The sequence below is a fragment of the Cucumis sativus genome, chromosome 3 (genome assembly GCF_000004075.3).
Source record: "Cucumis sativus cultivar 9930 chromosome 3, Cucumber_9930_V3, whole genome shotgun sequence".
Lineage (NCBI taxonomy): Eukaryota > Viridiplantae > Streptophyta > Magnoliopsida > Cucurbitales > Cucurbitaceae > Cucumis > Cucumis sativus.
This window is the reverse complement of record NC_026657.2, coordinates 21,846,528-21,868,108: the sequence shown is the minus strand read 5'-3', so window position 1 is coordinate 21,868,108 and position 21,581 is coordinate 21,846,528. Positions and strand designations below refer to the sequence as shown.

General features: G+C 33.7%; 1 protein-coding gene across 1 annotated transcript; it reads left to right on the top strand.

Moving 5' to 3' along the window:
* The first annotated feature begins 16,063 nt into the window (after positions 1-16,063).
* Positions 16,064-21,365, top strand: LOC116401667 (probable plastidic glucose transporter 3). Its single transcript, XM_031882996.1, is given in 18 exon segments — positions 16,064-16,150; positions 16,239-16,329; positions 16,437-16,504; positions 16,874-17,006; positions 17,523-17,578; positions 17,581-17,621; positions 17,731-17,843; positions 17,985-17,989; positions 17,992-18,030; positions 18,033-18,076; positions 18,785-18,938; positions 19,049-19,114; positions 19,117-19,191; positions 19,275-19,348; positions 19,743-19,831; positions 19,962-20,076; positions 20,491-20,675; positions 20,871-21,365. Coding segments are annotated over 14 exon segments (1,077 nt in total). The 5' UTR covers positions 16,064-16,150; positions 16,239-16,329; positions 16,437-16,504; positions 16,874-16,983; the 3' UTR covers positions 20,674-20,675; positions 20,871-21,365.
* Positions 21,366-21,581: the final 216 nt, after the last annotated feature.

Sequence of the window (21,581 nt, the reverse complement as noted above, 5' to 3'; positions counted from 1 at the left end):
TTCTTACTTTGATTTGGGTTCGACGATTTTGAAACCAAAACTTGACCTGCCTTGGTGAAAGTCCTAATCTCTTGCTGAGTTGCTGCCTTTGTTTCTCATCTGGATGTGGCGACTCTTTAAACAACCTATACACATAAACTTAATTATTCAACACCCCACACCCCTCAAGAAGGAAAAAAGGAAAAGAATGAATTGGATTGGAATATTAAAATTAATTATATTACGCCTCCATTTCTCTGATCTGCTCGGTGGTATGGCGATGATATTTCTTCCTTCTCTTTAACTGACACCCATGATCTACTAATTCATTCTCCTGATCATCCTGCCTCCTCCCTCCTCCTCCTCCTCCTCTTCCTCCTCCGATCTAGACCTCACCACCGGTCCCGAATTCTCACTACTAACTTCCGCTGTCATGGTATCATGATTATCTCTCCTGGCTCCACCCACGCTCCCGTCATCCACTTCCTCCATCTCCACATCCCCACCTCATGATCACTCCGTCGAAATATCCCCGCCTAATTAATTTCAAAAGATCAAAAAAAAAAAAAAAAAAAATTAAAACCCAAGTCAGAATAATCAATCAAAAAATGAAAGTTATGTATATATAAGCCAAGGAAAAGAAAAAAAGATATATACAAGGGTAAGAGAAAGAGCCGGAGAAGAGAAGAAGTCTTTGGTGAAAGCAAGAGGATTATTGGTATTGTTGTTGTTGGACATGTCGGCACCCATGGGAGATGGGAGAGATGAATGAATTGAAGAAGGAGATGAGATTTAATTTAAAGGAGATGACAACAAATTTGGGTTTGGGTGACCTCAGTTGGGAATTTGCTGTCGTTCTCTCTAGCTTAGCTACAGATATATCACTGTTTTATTTATTTAGTATTTAATTTGGAAATAAAATTTAGAGAGAGAGAGAGAAGAGAGAAAGAGAGAGAAGAGAGAGAAAGAGAGAAAGAAAGCAAGAAAGAAAGAGACTGGTAGGGGTTGACTGTTAGATATTGGATGTAAGATAGAAGACTGACTCTCAACTAACTTTTAACTCTTTTTCATCAAATGATCCAACCCCTGTTTTCTTTTTTCTTTTCTTTTTCAACCAACTGCTTCTTTTTCCCTTAAACCTACTTTCTATTTACCTCCCAATTTTTATTCTCTACCATACTAATTATCATACAATAATAAAACTGTTTAAAATCTTTATAAATATAATAAATTTAATTCATTATTTTTTATTCAATCAATATGATATATATTTCATACTATTAGAAAATAAACTTAAATAAAACCATATATTTATAGCTCCCAACAAATTGAAGATATATTTTAATAATATCAGTAAGTTTGATTAAAATGCAACAACTAATAACTGAAAAAATCAATACAGATAATTGTATAGTTAATGTTGAAATATGAAATAAAGGTAGTAATTAAAGTGAATTAAGTTTGGAGATTTGATTGACGATTGATGTTATAATTTTATTAATTGTGTAATGAATAATGAGATATGATGATGATGAGGTGAAGGAAATTAAAGAAATAATATGATGAAGTTAGTGAGAGTGAATACCGAGGGAAGGCAATGAGAAGCAGCGTATTTTGAGCTGATCTGATTTGCATAAATTATGTCTTTGTGTAATTAATGGGGCCAACTCCAATTTTCTCTTTTCTTCATTTCCTCAAATACCACATTTTAACTTTCCATCCAAAACTATTTTATTATTCTTTTTCACTCCTAATTTTATTTCTAAATTATACTCATCTTAGGCTATAATGGTAAATAAATCTTAAATAATTCAATATATCCTATACAATTTTACTTATTATTTACACCTTATTTACAATTATTTAACTCTGACATTCAAAAATGTATTTGTAACGTTATAATCACGTAATAGTAATAATGTTAATTAAATATTGTGCATGTTGGGAAGAGATTGCATACAAAACAACAAGAACGACACACTGTTGTACTATACGTTGTTAATTGTCACAAACACTTTGATACTTAAGACACGAACGTCACAACAAATTCTAAGCTAGAATGAGATAAACTTACCTGATATGGAGTTATCATTGTTCTTATCCTATTTATGTATAGAACTTTAGAAGGTTGGATTGATTTTTGTATTGGTGAACTGTTTCAAAACACTTGTTGTTCTTAGCATCATATAGGCCAAAGTGAGCATTTTGAGTCAAATGGCTAAGTTGGACAAACGAGTTGGTCGAGGCCAACCTTTTGGCAAGATGGCCAATCATCTCACCCACACTCTATTCGTGCCGCTCCTAGATTTGTTTCCTTGCATTCATTTGGGATGGTTGAACTTTTTTGGCTTTGTCTCAAAACTTTGACTTCTGTTTTTTCTTTTTTTCTTTCTATTTTTCTCGTAGCTCCAAAATTACTTATGTCTTATATTTATTATAAAGAAAAAACCTTATATCAAGTTTAATGAGAAACTAATATATATATATATATATATATATATATGTTTAATTTGGAATAATAATAATAGTTTTTTATTATTCCCATCTACATTTCAACGAATATAACACAAAAAAATTGTTTAGTTTTGCAGTTTCCTCATCTAGTATATAGTTCTTCTGTTGAAGGTAGCTGGAATGGTAGATAATATGAATAAAATGGGACATTTTCCCTTAGAAATCCAAATGAAGAAAAAAAAAAAAAAGTGCTCTTGTGTTTTTTCCCTTTCTTCTCTCTCTGATTTCCCTCTACTTTATGTCTCTTTTGATTAGCTTTTAAAGCTTGTAATGTCTAATCATCTCATCAGCTAATGAGAGGAAAGACAAATTGAGAGAAAGACAAGGCAATGGAAATTCAGATAAATCAACACAAGACTTCTTGAAAATCAGAAGAAAAAAAAAAACTTGAATCAATTAAAGGACAAAAATGTCAGAGGAAATTTTAAGGAAAAAAAATTAATGGAAAGAGGGAAAGTAGCTTCACAAATACACATGAAAAAGATGAAAATATATGTCCTCAATGGCAATAATGACAAAACTAAGGGCATAGATTCACCAATAAATGAAATTGAATATGGGTTATATGTTGTTGTAATAATTAAGGTAAGTTTGCTATTTGTTCATCATTTTGTAATAATGTAGCTACAATTACATTTATATAAACTTTGTCTTTCTACTTAAAAATAGATCGTATCATTGATGGCACCATACCATCCTCATAAATAAGAAATTTTTGTTGGGTTTGACTTAACTAGCTAGCTAGATACATATTATACCTAGTTAATTAGAATGTAGTATTATTGTAGATGTCAAAATCTGACCATTAAAAAAAAAATTCATCACATAAGGTTATGAGATTCAATGGTAAATTTACAATTTGAGGATCATACAAGGAAAAAAAAAATGCAAAACACAGAAAAATAGTTTTGATTCCAAAAGTTAAAATTAGAAAATTGTAAGATATAGAAGCTAGAAGTTATTGATTCAAGTTCAAGTTACTTCATGTGCCGTTATTACAAGGGAAAGTTGTCAAACTTGACAAAATATTTACAAACTATAAAAGAATTTAAGATTCTATGAATGATAGAACATTGATAGATACTTGTAGGCTTCTATCCATGTCATTATTTATTTATTTATTTTACTACATTTGAAAATTTCACTTATTATAACATGTATATATATTTACAGGTAGAATGACTTAAAAGTTACATTTTTCTCTCATAATTATGGTGAGAGGGACTTTGGTTCTTTATTCTATACAAGTTAGGATGTGGTGACGATCTGATTAAGTCAATGACTAGAATGATTCTATATTTTTTCAAGTCTTGTTTCAATCTTTTTTTTTTTCTCTAACTTTTAACATATATTTCGTCTGGTGATACTTACGTGAAGTATTGGCAAAGTATCATCTTCACCTACATAATATTATGTGTAGACTTGGAGAGACTTGCTAATATACATTGGAGTTCATACACACACATTGAAATCTTTGCTAGCTCTGCTACTACTGTTAGAGTGAAGTATTGCATTGTCTTTCTTTTACCACAATAAAATTTTGATTTATAAACATACTCAACAATAATGATATATCCCTTTTACAGGTTCCACTAGAATAAAATAGTAAAAATTTCACATCTATATTAGATTATAGCGTGGGTTCGTTCTTTTTAATATGTTGGTTTTAAAACAAATGATCTGTAAAATCTCACATACTCTTTTTGAAGAAAACTAATATAAATATTTTGTAAGATATATTGCCAAGAGGGAAAGAAAATTAAATGGAACTTCTTGCATTTATTCAATTTAATGGACTAATATTCATAGTCTAAAAAGGAAGCAAAAATTAGTAACCCACTAACTTAGTGCTTGCTAAAGGGAGATCATGATAGATTATAATAGCCCACACTACCCCCTAATCCTGACATGATTCTAAATTACGAACACCAAGTAGCTGACGTATAGCAGCTAACTTTACTCCCGTCAATGCTTTAGTCAGAACATCGACTCGTTGTTCTTCAGTGTTGACAAATTCAACGATAATTTGTCCATTCTCGACACACTCTCGAATGAAATGAAAATGTGTATCTATGTGCTTGCTGCGACCATGAAATACGAGATTCTTCATGAGAGCTATCGCCGATTTGTTGTCCACAAATAATGTTACCGGCCTTGGCTCCATTCCGACTATCTCGCTAACAAGGCATCTTAACCACAATGCTTGGCAAGCTGCGGTAGTGGTTGCAATGAACTTGGCATCGCAAGATGAGAGTGCCACCGTTTTTTGCTTTTGCGAATTCCATGAAACCAAGCTTTCATTTAAGTAGAATGTCATTCCACTTGTGCTTTTCCTCCCGTCGAGATCAATGGCTAAATCACCGTCAGAGTAACCGAATATATTGAATTCTCTGGGGCCTTTCCTATAAGTGAGCCCAAAATGAATTGTCCCTCTCAAATACCTAAGTATTTGCTTGACCACCTTGTAATGCATGGTTGTAGCATATGAAAGATCTAGCCTTGTATTCAGTAAGTATCTAAGACAACCAACGATGCTTCTGTACTCTGTAGCATCAATTGGTGCTCCTTCCCTGTCTTTGTGAAGTTGTGCCTTGGGTTCCATCGGGTACTTTGTGGCATTGCAATCAGTCATTCCAAACTGGGGCAAAATTCTTTTAGCATAAGTTGGTTGTTTTAGCAGGATTCGACTCTTCTGTTGTTCAACTTCAATTCCTAAGTAGTAAGAGAGAAGACCTAAGTCGCTCATTTCAAATTCTGCCACCATTTGCTGCTTGAACTTATTGACCTTTTCAGTGCTACTTCCTGTTACAATGAGATCGTGAACATACACTCCAACAAGAACACATTCTTCTTCTTCTCTTCTTGTGTAGACTGCTTGCTCTTGAGTGCATTTTTCAAAACCAAGCTCTTTGAGACTCCTATCAAGTCGAATGTTCCAAGCTCGTGGAGTTTGCCTCAATCCGTAAAGAGCCTTTGACAATCTATACACCTTGTGTTTTTCATTTGGAACCTCAAAATCCTCCAGTTGAGTAACATATACTTCCTCTTCCAATTCTCCATTGAGAAATGTCGACTTCACATCTAGATGGTGTACCTCCCAACTTTGGTTTGCAGCGAATGCAAGAATGACTCGAACGGTGTTAAGTCTTGCAACCGGTGCAAAAACTTCTTCAAAGCCAATGCCTTGTAATACATAGCCTTTAGCAACCGATCTTGTTTTGTGCTTGACAACTTCTCCATTAGGGTCTTTCTTCAGTTTATGTCCTAGTGGAAGCTCAGTCAGACTCCATGTGTTGTTTTTCTCAATGGATTTTAATTCGTTCTCCATTGCTTGGTACCAACAGGCCTCTGTAACAGCTTCTTGATAACAAGTCGGTTCTTCAGACACTACCATCATCACCTCATTCTCTTGTTCATTACCACCTACAACTTTCTCTGTGTTGGCGTAGATGTCACTGAGAGATCTTAGACGAACCGATGTGTTCGTCGATGGAGGAGATGAACTGGTCTCTCCAATCATAGGTATCTCAGTTGCATGTGGTAAGGCATTTTCAACCCTAGTTTCTACATCCTCCAAGTTTTCGAACTTGTCAGAATAAAATTGGTCCATCACCTGAAACTCTGTAATCTCCTTACCGTCACTAATGACTTCGTTCCAAGCCCATTCAAGATTCTCTTGAAAAACATCTCTACTAATTTGTAGTTTTTGACGGTCTGGGTCATATAAGCGATGAGCTTTGCATCCTTCTTCGACACCAAAATATACCACCGGTGAGCTTCGATCGTCGAGTTTCTTGAGGTGAGGGGTTGTGTTCTTTACATATGCCACACAACCAAAGACTCTCAAGTGTGCAAGATGTGGCTTTCTCCCTATCCAAGCTTCAAATGGTGTGCGTTCTCCAAGGGCCTTTTTGGAAGACAGTTTAACAAATAAACTGCGTGTCTCACTACCTCTCCCTAAAATTTTGAAAGCACGTGCATGCTTTTGAGGAGTGATCTCGTCATCGCCATTACAATGTGGTTACGACGCTCTACAATGCCATTTTTTGTGTGTGTGAATATGGAGCGGTGAGGTGTCGTTCGATTCCTTCTTTTTTGCAAAATTGAGTGAACTCTGCAGATAAGAACTCACCACCTCGATCCGTCCGGAGCGTTTTGATCTTCTACTCTTCTTGTTCTCCTTAAGAGTTTGAATTTCTTGATGCTTCAAATGCGTCACTTTTTGCCTCCAACATATACAGCCACATCCATCTTGTGGAATCGTCAACGATCAACAAAAAATACTTGTTTCCAGCAAGAGTACATGGTGAAATCGGTCCGCATATATCAACATGGAGGAGTTGTAACGACTTCTTTGCTCTATATGTTGATTGACGGAGGAAGGGCAATCTGGCTTGTTTGTAATCACGCACGCTTCACATAACTTGTTCGGTTGAGTCACTAGTGGTACTCCAACTACCAATTTCTTCTCCTCCATGAGCTTCAAGTCTTGACAATTTACATGACCAAGTCTCACGTGCCATAACCATGTCGGATCTTCTAGGCTTGTCAGAAGGCAGACTTGCTTGAGTGTCTTCAAAGTTATCTTGTACAAACGATTTTGAGTTCGCTTCACCGACATCAAAAGCTTTCCACTCTTGTCAGACACTTTCATGATATCTTCTGTCATTTGCACCTTGTTTCCGTTTTCTGTCATTTGTCCGAGGCTTATGATGTTACTACATAATTTTGGAATGTAATACACCTCTTGGAGAGCCTTCTGATCACCGTTCTTGCACTCGAACATGACTGTTCCTTTTCCCATGATCTGAATGGTTGATCCATCGCCAAACTTCACCCTCCCAGTGAAGCTTTCATCTAATTCTTGGAACTTCTCACGGTGGCCAGTCATGTGGTTACTAGCACCGTTGTCAAGATACCAAACATCATTACTTTCTCCATTCTTGTCGTTGCAATACATCTCTGGCAACACCGCTCTTTGCTGAGTAGTATGGCATCCTCCTGATCACATCTAGTGCGTGTCACCTCCTGGGACACGACCATCATCAAAGCCGGTTCTTCTTCGACTGCACAAGTTAGATGAGCTTCATCGTCACGATCTTTTCCACGACATTCCGACGCGTAATGTCCCATCTTATTGCAAGTGAAACACTTAATGTAACTTTTATCACGAGTGCCATTTCCAGTGTTGCTAGTGTCTCCCGCACTATTTTGACGCTTAGTGCCACGACCACGGCTCACCACCACATCCTTGCCATCTTCCTCGATCGATACAACCAAATCCACGCCCTTTGTTCATCGAAGAGTTGTCACCACTATGTCCTTTTTGTCTAGCTTTCCATTCAGCATGGGTAAGTAGGAGTTGTCCATCGGTATTGTTATTGTTTTCTCGGAGTCGTGTTGTTCGTTCCTCGTACGCCTTCATTCGTCCAATTGCTTCTTCAAACGACATGGTTTCGAGATCTTGGAATTGCTCGATTTCGGCGACAATGGAAAGATATTTGTCGGGGACGGAATCGAGGAGCTTTTTGACCAATGATGAATCCTCAAGTGCAACTCCGAGGGTGGTGAACTTGCTTGCTAATCCGCTGATTTTTCTTGCGAACTCATCGATCGTCTCAGTTTCCTTCATCCGAAAACATTAAACTCACTCTTCAAGGTTTGAACTCTCACCATCTGCACCCGCTCACTGCCCAAGTACCTTGTCTTGAAACTATCCCATATTTCCTTTGCGGTCTTCTTCTTTGTGATTTGTAGAAGCACGTCTTCCAGGATGCATTGGAGAATGTATGCACGCGCCTTCTTGTCTTTCTTCACATCCACTTCGGCTCCTCTCGCTGGCTCCTCTTCTGCCTTTATCGTCCACACCGTGTAGTTATGTGGAGTTAACATCGGGTAGAGAATCGGCATTCCACCATTCTCCTTTGTTTGCTGCGAGACGCTTGCCATCTTTGTTGGAATATGCGATGAGAAGACAACCTTCTCTGATACCAAATGTTGGTTTTAAAACAAAGATCTGTAAAATCTCATGCACTCTTTTTGAAGAAAACAAAGATAAATACTTTGTAAGATATATTGCCAAGAGGGAGAGAAAATTAAATGAAACTTCTTGCATTTATTCAATATAATTTAATGGACTAATATTTATAGTCTAAAAAGGAAGCAAAAATTAGTAACCCACTAACTTAGTGCTTGCTAAAATTTTGGAGATAATTAAAAATAAATAAATAACCAAAACAATAAATAGAAAAATAACTTAATTCTTCCACCAATTTACGGAGATCATGACAGATTAATAGCCCACATAACATGCCTCATGTGATATCAACTTCAATTATTTATAAAAGAAATCAAGTTACTTTTAATCTAAATCTTAGATCTCTTTGGATTGTTTGGAAAAATTAATGTTTTCACAAAAGATCGTTTTAATTTGATCACTCTTGATAAAAATTGTTTAAAACAAAAATATCCATATTCATAGGTTTGAGTAACTTTGTTTTTAATTTCTACCGAAGTTTGTTTGGTTTGATTGTCAAGGAGAGTTTTGATAGTGGTGGTTGCTGGAGATGGCTTTTAGTTGGAAAGAGCCGCGATCCAATCGAAGTAGATTTTTCAATAAAATCATCACCAAACTGGCTATTATAAGTTTGGTACATGTTCAACTTGACTTCGATTATGATCAAGGAGTGCAAACCATCTGTTGATCGATCAATTGGTTTTTAGGTTTGTTTAAACTTTTGAAAATTTTTAAAAAATTGTTAGTCGACACCGACCGAACCCCTTCTTTTTCTCCAACTGGCCATCTTTGATTTAGTCTATTTTTGTTGGTCGACTTGGTTTTTCATCGTGTTTACTCCTAACTATTAGTGGTGTTTTGTATTTTTTTTAATTTACAATTTATCTGTATTTTCATCTTTCCAAATAAAAATAAAAGTAATAAAATGTCTCCGTTGTGAGATTCAATCCCTTTAGTCTTCGGCTTCCATTGTGAGATTTAATCCTTTTAGTCTTTGGTAATCTCCAACGTGGCGGTCCAAAAACTAACTCAAAGTAAGTATGTTCGTCATCAGCTTGAACAAGGTCGTCATTTATCCAAGTTCACATGTAACTATTAAGAAAATATATTAGAATTTAAAATTAAACCCTAGACTCTAAACCCTAAGCTGTAATTGATTTCTTACTATTTGAAACTCAAACACCTATTTGTAAATTATCCTAAATCCAAATGAGTACGGTGCAACTTGAACACATGATGCATGATATAGCATCACTAAAAGCATACTACAACCTGTCCACTAAGCAATATGACAATCTCATACGTAAAGACCTACCAATTTAATTAATGTAACATAATAAACAGAACAACCTTATTACATTATAATGCAAGGCAAGAACAACAAAATAATATGAATTGTGTATTTAAGGAACCTGATATTTATATGAACAAAAATCATATAAAATTGTAAGACACAATTCCAGTAGGCTTGTTCAACTTATCCATTGATTGACTCTATATATAAACTACTTAATGTCTTCAAAAAAATCATATTGCCCAAATCGTAGCTCCATAAAGTTCACCCATGGCAGTTGTCAATGAAAGACTCTTCCTAATACTGGAAATTCTTTACACACACATTGAAAATCTTGCCTAGCTACTGTATTCTTAGAGTAAACATTGCACTGTCTTTCTTTTACTACAATAAAAATATTGATTTGTGAACACTCAACACTTGTCATTTCCCTTTTACAGGTTCCACTACATTAAAATAGTAAATTTCTCACATCTATATTTTATATTAATATTATTATATTGTGGGATCTTTTTAGAATGCCTCATGTGCAATCTCTGCTTCAATTATTAGAAAAAGTATATATGAAGTTACTTTGATCTAAATCTTAGACGATTATCTTTGTTTGGATTGTAAAAGATCATTTTAATTCAATTGCTTTTGATAAAAAATTTTAAAATTACTCGTACGTTTGACTATACTTTTAGAAGGAGTGTTTTTATATATAAGCTTGTTGTTTCGTTTGCTATATACTAAAAATAGTTTTTTTTATTAACGTTCAAAAATGGTTTTTTTGTTAGTGTTAAATAACCAAAAATGCTATATATACCATTAAAGAATATGATTTAATAATTTAAAACTATTTTCTTTTATTCACGTTCACGTTCCCACGTTCAATTTAAAAGTGAGATTGTTTGTGTTTATTTGACTATTTTTAATATAGGTTTTAAGTGTCTAAATGGGACATTAGTGACAGAATTAAGCAAAAAATAGGTCAGGCCAATAAAAGTTAAATGCATCTAACTAAGAGAGAATGTTAAAATGACAAAAATGACCATAAAGTAAGGCGTTGTGTAGTGTAGTAATACAACTGTGCACAACGCTTAAAGGCAAAGAGCATAACATATTGCGCTTCAAGTTTGCATGCATGTTCCAGTTAGTGTCGCCACATTACTTCACCCTAGACACAAACAATATACTGTTATATAAATATTTATATTCTTTGTTTTTAGGTTAGAGCAGAAGAGATTTAGCTATTTTCACCATTAGGCTTCATTTTGGCCATTCTTGGCCAAAAACCCATGTTTCTTCATACTTTGCTTTGTAATTTTTATTTATTGGTGTGCATATTCTCCATGGTTTAATAAGATCTTTTCGTATTCTATGGTTTAATGAGATTTTTCTTTTTAACGTTCTTAAGTTCTTTATTTGTTCTTGTTTTCTATTACTTGATTGAACTAATTTTAAGATTAACATGATAGTAGATTTAATTGTCCCTTAGTACTAGTATGTTTGTTCGTCCAGGCAATCCATGTTGTAGGTTTTATCCCACAAATTATATCAACACCATGCTTAATCTGAGAAGAGTAAGTTTTAGTTATAGCTATGATTTTGATTCCTAGCTTGGAGAGGACCATTTAGTTGTTGAGATTTAGGTCCTAAATCGGTTATTTATTCATATAAAAATTATTTATTTGTTAATAAAATAAAAAATATATTATTTTACTCATTGGTCTTGCATTAAATAATCTAATAAACTAAAGATTCATGGTTATTTGATGAGAACGAAACAATACGTGTTGAACACATGTAGTGAATCATATTCAAATAATAATAATCTAAAAGGTCTAATAGTATCTATGGGTAAGGTTTTGGACACCTCATCCTAGTAACGCTATGGATATGACTCACTTTGTAAATATTACTATTACAAAGGATGTGATTCAAAGTTGTTCATGTAATTGACACATGAGTGTGAGTATTAGTTCCAGACTACAAAATCATTAATCTCTGAAAAAATTGATACTTTATTAAATGACCTAGGTAATTCAATATCTCAATCCTACCTGAGTTATGAACTTCTGCTTATAAGAAATTGTTCTTTGATTTATATTGGTGAGAGTGTATGACACGATTGTTGACTCAATAAGCTTATCATACAATTTTTGAGACACGACTCTACAAAAAAAATGAAATTTACTCATTCGTGTCTTTAGGGAAGTGAATGAGTTGTTTTTAAGTATTGAAGTTGCCTCTTGAACAATGGGACCCCTTTCTTCTCATTGGAAAACTTTGTTTATGGTAGGATCATATAAATTGGGTCGACGTTCATAGAAGATTAATGGACTTAAGAACTAGTGATGCTTATATAAGAATAAAACGATAATTTGACCCAGCAGTAATTATTGAAGGACTCGAAAAAGATAGATTCGTCGGTTAAGTCCACACACAAAAAAATATATATAAAGTGTGTGAAGAGATGTTCCACCCATGAGTCTTTTGTGAAATAACGTGTAGTTAATGAATATTGAATAATTTAATTAATTAATTTCGTATTTTTAGAGTTTCTAATACTAAATTCATTAGGTGTTATTGCTAGCTCACTAAAGATATAAAAATGGAATTGTTAAAATTTTTAATGAATTTAAATAGTTCAAATAATAAAAGAAGATAATTGTATATATGATACACTAAACTGTATATGAATACATTATATATAATGTTAATTTTTTGAAGTTTGGACTCAAAATTCAACTTATTTATACGACAAAAATAAATATTTGAATGAGATTTAAACATTTAAAAATATAAATTAGATTTATATTAGGAGTATTTTGAAAATAGCAAGATGAATCAAAATATTTATAAAATAGAGCAAAATTTTAGATTTTATAGAAACTAATTTGACTAATCTAAAATTTTAAAATCTATTTATTATTTGTTGATAGACACGAATAGACAACTCTAAATTTTTACTATATTTTATAAACATCCGTGTGTTTTTGCCATTTATAATAATTTTTCTTAATATTATAACTATAGATTAAAATTATTGATGTAAATAAAATTGATAGATCTTTTTCAACATGATTTAGACATCATATTTAAGAAATTAGATTTATTAAACATTATTTTAATTAAATATTTTTAATTGACTTATATTCATTTAAATATTTTTTTAATTAAACACTAACTCCCTAAGGTGAAAAGAAAGTGGTGGTGTGTTAGAGAAAGGGTAAACCCTCTTCTAATATTAACTCTACAAATGATCACTAGATTGGGTGTGTGCTCTGCGATGGAAAAAGAAAATTCGATCTTTCGTTACAAAAAATCTCTTACTTTCATTTTATACTTTTAAAAGGTTTCTCTCAAGCTTCGAATTATACTAGAGACATAGAAGTGACTTTTCTTGTAACAGTGTCTCGTTGAATCCTGCATGGAAATTTATATATGCTCAAGGGGTTTAGAAGAGAGAATTACACGAAAAGGAAAAAGATCTTCGAGGGTAAGCTTTCTCCATTAGTTTTACCTTTTATTCTTATAAAGCAAACTTATTGGGACGAAATATTTATTTTGTGTTAGTTTAGTTCTATGTTTTAATGTTTCTCAAATTAAAATAATTAGCAAAAGCATTCATGCACTTACGCATAAATGAATCTATTATGCATAAAGAGACAGGTCGTGAGAAAGAAAAAGAAAAACAAGTTGTGATCCATGATTGACAGGGGAGGGGATCTTTTGCGTTCAAAGAAGAAGTTCGAGATTCTTTTAAAATTTTAAGTGTACCATTTTAATTCAAGTGTGTATAAAGGTTATTAAACATGACAAACATATATTGGTTGTGTATCAAATAGTACAAAGGTATTAGAGGTATCAAGTGTATTAGGTGACTAATGTATTAAGTGTATCCGTACTTTTTTTAGATTTTTGTTTTGAATTGTGGGATGAGTTTTTAGTTGTGTTGTTTATTTGTATTGTATTGTTTTGTTTTGCTATTTTTGTGAAGGACTAATTACATAAATAACATTTAAGTTTGAAATAATAGAATATATTAACGTACATAAAAATTGGTAATTGCTACCACTAATAGCTGCTATCAATGAATATTATTGATAGATTGCTATTAGTGATATATAACTTTTAGTTTGGGAGTACTTGTGCTATCAAATTGCTGATAATTGCTACTAGTGGTGTTGTCATTAGCGATAATTTTCAATTTAAGAAATGTGATATTATTAATATAACTGCATTCAATTAATATCACAGATAGGTAGCTGATATCATTGATAACTACTGTCTAAGAAACATATTATCGATTACTATCTAGTGATGGAAAAGCACGCATAGAGGTGTTCAAATAACCGACAACCCAAACAATCTAGGACTACCCAACCCAAAATGTAAAGGTTGGATTGAGTTAATTTTGTTGTTGAGTTAGGTTCGGTTAAACATTTTCTACTTTTGTCGGGTTGGGTTAGATTGTGGGTTGGATAAAAGGAAATTTGGGTTGTCCAAACCAAAACATATATATACTAATAATATATGTATACGCTTTTTTTTTTTTTTTTGGTTGGAAACTGACTACTTTTATTGATTAATATGTGAATTTAAAAAAAATCTTTTAAAATTGTTATGATATTTGTGTGGGTTTAAAATTTGTATTAAATATTATAGATATTTGATATTTTATATTTGAATTTAATAAGATTTTAGTTAGACATTTTTAAATATTATAAACATTTACAAGGTATAGCAAAGTTCATTAAATCATGTGTAGTTCATTTAAGTTTGTTTGCGATATTTTATAAATAGTTTATTCGTTTCTATCATAAATTCCCCATTTAGTTATTAATAATGTATTATCCATATACAAACTTACATAATTAAAATTTTTAAAAAATAAGTTATAACCCAATCACCTAATCCAACACAAGTTTGAGATTTTATTTAGGTCTATTGAGTTGTCAACCCAACCAAAATGAATTTTTAGATTAGCCCAAAAAACATCTTCAACCCAACCCAAATCGACTCATGTACATCTTAAGAAACATGTGTATTGGAGGATAAATTTGGAATTAAAAAATATTTAGTCATAGTTATTATATTGATTAATATTTTAAAAAATTGTGCTATATTTTGAGATTATTTGGTTGATGATGGTATTTGGTATGATTTTGTTTTTGCAAAAGTAGAAGGTTGGGTGATGGGGCTAATATTAATTTGGTAACTTATTTTGTCCAAGTTGCAACTAAACCTTTTCTAAATACGGCTAGCTATATTAGCTAGTGATGGTGGTAATAATACAACTTCATGAAATCTTGTATTAAGTTGGAGGACATACTAATAATTTAATATTTAGGTTAATCAAAGTAATGATGCTATGATTTCTTATGTTTGTGTTGGCAGTATAGTAACAATTTCATAAAACAAAAAACTTTATAGAACTTTGATGGCGGGAATATTATTGAGAAAGGAACAGGCATTGTGATTGAAGGTGTCACAATAATATTGGGCTACAAGAAGCTTAATCTGAGCAGAACAACAGATGATCAATGGCAGCTCCGACAAAGAAGCACAGGTGTTAGCCTACGAGACGAGCTCTCACAAGCTTCCCGAAGATCACCACATGAATCACTCCCCTTTCTTCCTCCTCACCCATTTGCTTCTTCTTTTACCACTCAATCCAAATTACTCAAACTCCATTGCATTACATGCCACCCATCGCCTTTCCCCATTTTCCAATGCCGGAACCACTCCCTCCTCTTCCATTCCATCCCTCATCCTCCTTCCTCCATCCCTTTTTGCTTCATTCGGCTGCCTTTTAGTCACTCACTCTGCCTTCTCGCTTTATTTTTCTGCGATTTTCAAAGGTAACCTTACTTCTCACCTCTCTATGATTTCATCTCTAAATCATTCGTATCTCATTGCTCATTTCCTCCGATTTTTGTTTAATTGTGTTGTTGGGTACATTTTTTGTGTTGAAATGGTCAATTGTCTATGTAACTATCGGATTTATCTGTATTGAAGTATTTGAAAATATTGATAGATCCTCTAAATTCATGAGTTTTTTTGTCGATTGTTACTGTCCATTTGGGTATATACGATCCTTTGGGTCTTAGATTCACATGATAGCATAACATCCTGATGAACTCAGGATCTCTTATCGGTTTTACTTTTGCTGTTTCAGTCTCCAGGGCTTACTAGTTACCCGTTTCCTAATAGGCAGTTGTTCTACATCTGGTTTTGAGTTTGAGCTTGATAATTAGAATTACGCCATGAGGGGCGGCATGTTGTGGAAGTATCCTCGACGTACAAACGTGGAGCGACAAAGGACCACATAAATGCTTACGATAAACAAGAGGGTTCAGGTGTGGTAGCAATGCCTGTGTCAAGATTCTGATGATTATTTTGTTGTATGAAACTATATTAACTGCTTCACTACTCAATATGTTTTAGTGCGACATACTGGATACCCTTCATGGAGACGCCCCTTTCCGCACGTAGTTGTAGCGACTCTTGCTTCATTTTTGTTTGGCTACCATCTTGGGTATGTCCTCAATCATCACCATTCCGTATATCATTTTTACTTTTCTTTTATCCATTGTATTTTTCAAATTGATTTAATCAATTAATTGTTTATCTTTGATGATGCAGTGTAGTTAATGAAACGTTAGAGAGTATTTCTCTGGACCTTGCCTTTAGTGGGAGTACATTGGCAGAAGGTGATTACCAAAACATATATTTTAGACTTGTTTGATAAAGATTTGGTTTTTGAAATTATACTTGTTTTCTCACGATTTGTAGACCCTAGTTTTGAAAATAATTAGATCTATAGTCAAATTCACAAGAAGAAAAGGAAAAGAAAGAAAAGAACCAGTCTTTTTTTAAAAAAAACTACTTTCTTTTTTGTTTATAGAAGTTGGCTTGTATTTTACAACATCCCAAAGATGTGGATAACAAAATAAAGAAACTCATTGGTGGGAGCAGAGCATTTGTAATCTTAATTTTAAAAAACCAAAGGGTTATGAAATGGGCCTTGGTACTTTTATTTGTGTTTGACAAGAGCAATCTAATCTTTTCTTTGTATAAAGGTCTCGTAGTAAGTACATGTTTAGGTGGTGCCTTTCTTGGATCTCTATTCAGTGGCTGGATTGCAGATGGGGTAGGGCGTCGTAGAGCATTGCAGCTTTGTGCATTACCCATGATAATTGGTGCATCAATGAGGTGAGCATTATGTGCAGCATCTTCCTGAGTGATCCACCCCTTGGAACCATATTTCTTCTTAATATTTGGGGAAGATGTAAGGAGTTTGCAAAAATAATGAAAAAGAATTATGATAATAGAGCTTATGTCACTCACATTTTCAAATTGCAAAAATAGTAAATTTAAAAGCAGATTACCGTTAGATTACCGTCTTATTATTATCTTATTACCGTCATATTTGCTAAATTTGCAATATGCAAAAATGAAGTGTTATGAGCTGTTTTTTTCTAAATTTTTTTGTCATATAATGCAATTTACAAGATTTGAAGGCCGTTTACTTATCATATTGATTCTTGTACGTTCCTTTTTAACTTTACAATTAATACATTTTTAATGTCACACATATGTACCACCTCGTTCAGGTCATTTTAATAATATCTCCCAATTTCAAGTTTCAAACATATCTTACCTCATTACTATATATCATAAATTAGTTCGGTTTTGTTAGTAATTCTTTTTGCACAAATATGATTATAGCGCAACCACAAAAAATCTATGGGGAATGCTTCTTGGGAGGTTATTTGTTGGAACTGGATGGGACTTGGGCCAGCTGTTGCAGCACTCTATGTTTCTGAGGTATAATAGCCTGATAAATTTGTACACTTCTCCATACTCTGGTATTAAATTTAAAATCTTGCCTCCAATTTTGCGTTTATTTTAGTTATTCCCTATTCATTTTGAGCAGGTATCACCAGCTTATGTAAGAGGAACTTTTGGGAGTTTTACTCAGATTTCATCGTGTCTCGGTCTTCTGGGATCCCTATTTATGGGACTTCAGGCCAAGGGAATAGTAGGTTGGTAAGTAGTGTCCGAGAAAATGTGAGGTTGAGAAGACTACATAAAAGTTTTTGTTTCTTATCTATCCAGAGTGGGCAGTTCTCAATTTCTCTACGAATGTCAGCTCATATCAAAGCTCTCCTGACTATAAGATTTTTTCAGGTGGCGGCTTGTTTTTGGGTATCAGTCATTCCTGCTGCTTTACTTGCCTTTTGATGGAGTTTTCAGCAGAAAGTCCTCACTGGCTTTTCAAGGTCATAGTCCCATGCATAATTTCAATTGCTCTTGGGAAGTTTATCGATTAGTGTTTGAGAGTTTACTTTCTTCACTTGCTATGCTAGATTATATTATAAATTGGTTGAGTTCAAAGCAAGTTTAAGGAATTATAGGTCCTGTTTCTTTCCCCCAAACATGCACATATATTAATTGCACATTGTTATGTCATGCCATGGTTAAGTGATATATCTTGTATTTGAGTCATTTTCCCAGAAATTCTTTGTTAGTTAACCTTTTATCCCCTTATGTTTGTTTTCTTCCCTCTCGCTCTTGTTGGTAAACATCTCAAGGTTTTCATATCTTCGTATCCTACTTCATTTCGTTGTTAGTTTTTTTTTTCTTCCACTGGCATGGTTCAATCCGTCAATTAGTTCAGTTCCATATGACACCACAAGATACAATAGTTACACCATTAAAGGCTCTTTGTCATTATTGTGCTTATAATTTCAGAATCACAGAAATTTTTTCTTCAGGATAAATTCAAGTTCTATAACCAAATTCAAATGATTTTCTGTTTCTACAATTCTGTATTGATCTCTCATGAGATCTATTGGATGAGTAACAAAATTGATGATCGAGCATCCCACTCATATGCAAGTATTTTGTTTCATGCTCTCCTTTTCATGGACCGTTTCTTGTTTCTATTGTGAAGTAATTTCTTTCTAACTTTTTTGGATTTGTTTTAGAGTGGAAGAACTGCTGAAGCTGAGGCTGAATTTGAGAAGCTTTTGGGAGGGGCAGATGTTAAATATGCATATGCAGAATTGTCAAAGTCTGATAAAGGAGAGGATTCAGGTGCAGTAAAGTTATCAGAGTTACTCCATGGCCGCCATCACAGAGGTAACATACAATGTAATCACTGCTCAGTTAATAGTTTCTCACATTCTTTGAACTCTTTATGAAACTCTTTTTTTCTCTAAATTATTACATTTACATGTCAAATTTTGCAGTGGTTTTCATTGGTTCAACCCTTTTTGCTTTACAGCAGCTCTCTGGCATAAACGCTGTTTTCTATTTCTCTCTTCTGTCTTCAAAAGTTTCGGTGTACCTTCAGATCGTGCAAATATTTGTATAGGTGTAGCAAACTTCTTAGGTATGTTCGCTTTGACTGAGATCATCTTCCAGTTCCGCTATGAGATTATGCTTGTATATACTTTATTTTTTTTCATCCTTCAGGGTCAATTGTTGCAATGATACTGATGGATAAACTTGGAAGAAGGGTGCTGCTTCTTGGGAGTTTTTCAGGCATGGTAATTAGTTTAGTGCTTTTCCAGGAAAAGTCTCTTTGGAACAGAAGGATGTCTTGGTAAAAACTGTGAGACTAAATTTCAAAACTAAAATATTAGATTATATGTTTCCAGTTCTATTTTTGTATTGTACACGAAATTTCCGTTTTAGGAAGTTCCTATAGGACCTCTTTTAAGTGTATTATGTAATCATAACAGATGTATGGTTATGCTCTTTAAAGCATCATTTGGTCCCAACTGAAGTCATGAACCACTTATGTAACATGTATGAGACTGATCATTAAATTAGGTAAAACTAAAAATTGTTTACAAATTTCTTTCAAGTGTAGCCTCGATTAGGTTTTACTTTCTACTTGCAAATGGTACTTTTTTCTCACATTAGGGCGTTTTGTTCCAGGTAGTGTCAATGGGCCTCCAAGTGTTTGGAGCAAGCTCATTCCCATCCAGCACTGAAGCATTCTATCTGTCTGCCGGTGGCATGTTACTGTGAGTAATTAACATCCTAATAGTCCAGCAAACTTGGATTGCCCAGCTAGATAATTGAATGTAGGATGTTCCAGCTAGATAGGCTCATAACCAAGTTTGTTTTGACATGCACAAGATGAATTTTATGCAGGTTTGTTCTGACGTTTTCTCTTGGTGCCGGTCCTGTTCCTAGCCTCCTCCTATCAGAAATATTTCCTAGTCGAATTCGAGCAAAAGCAATGGCGTTTTGTATGTCGGTACATTGGGTACTATGTTTCAACCTGATATGACTTTGTTAGGATGTTCATTTATCTGCTGTGGTGCTTTTGTTCTTTGCTTCCATATTTGACTTTTGTTTTACAACCTTGGAATTGGAACAAAATTTATAGAAGAAGAAGCAGTTGTATAGATACCCAACATAGAAGATCGATAAAATTCTTACGTGATAAAACTTGTGGAACGGAACGGCTAAACATTCGCTACTTTACTTTCTGTCCACAGAAACAGAATTGTTAAAGAACTTCATTGGATGTTTTGTTTTCGTTTGGCTTTGCTTCCTTCACTGTTTATCGTCTTCTCTTTTGTCTTTCCCTCTCATGCAAACAAGAAAAAGTTATGGAAGTTAAGGAAAAAGAAACCTTGTAGACATCTCACATTCTTGCTGGTTGGGACATGAACAGGTGATAAACTTTTTTGTCGGTTTACTCTTCCTGCCCTTACTGGAGCAAATAGGAGCCCAGATCCTGTACACAGTTTTCGGTGCATTTTGCTTGATATCAGTGATTTTTGTGAAGAGAAATGTAGTGGAGACAAAAGGAAAATCACTTCAGGAAATTGAAATGGCACTTCTTCCAGTAGAGTAGAGGTACTACTTGATATACTTGGATGAAGTCATCCTCTTCTTTGTTTCGTCCTATAATACGACAAAAGAAAATAGTTAATTTCACAATCATTTGAACTCCTAATATTCCATCTTCATTGTATTCAGAATTTTTCTTTTAGGAAAATTATGGAATGTCCTGATATAAAGTTTCTATTGATCTTCCCACTTTCTTTTCAGGGAAAAAAAAACAGATAATCATCTTGCATATATTTAGCACAATCCCTTGTTCGAAGTGAGAACTTTACAAGAGCATAGAACAACTTCGGAATTTAAAGCTTCAAGACCTTTACCTGGTCGCTTGCTAGAATGGTATTGATTCTCTTCAAGACTGTCTTATATTTTGACCTCTATTCAGGCCATTGATTCTTTATATATAACCATTTTTTCCCCTTTCTTTTCCTTGATAATGAAAAGAAAGTCACCGAATGGCAAATACCACTGATCAAAGATCGAATTTCTTTATCCATTGATTATTTATGTAATTTTGACCTTCACAGCTTATACCTATGAGTTCTCACAAGGCTGCATGTTCATATAAAACATGATTGTAACATGCATCCAACTGTTTTTGAGTGACAATGTGTTCACTTCACATATCTTATCACAAGATTTGAGTTTTGGCTGAGATATGAGAAATTATGAAACTAATGATAACAAATTAGTATTATTATTGTTGTTGTTACTTTCTTTGGTGAGTTACTATGTCTCATATGACTTATTACTTGAAGGGAGGGACAACTATTGGGTGGTTGCGGTGTAGCTTATTTTTTGTCATTACCTTTTGTGTTGCTGTTGAGCCATCATTGTCTAGGAATGTAGCCCTGATTTAATGTGGTCAGGATTTTGATTGAGATTGTGTTTTTTTCCAGATTCGTTTATTAGAATCTG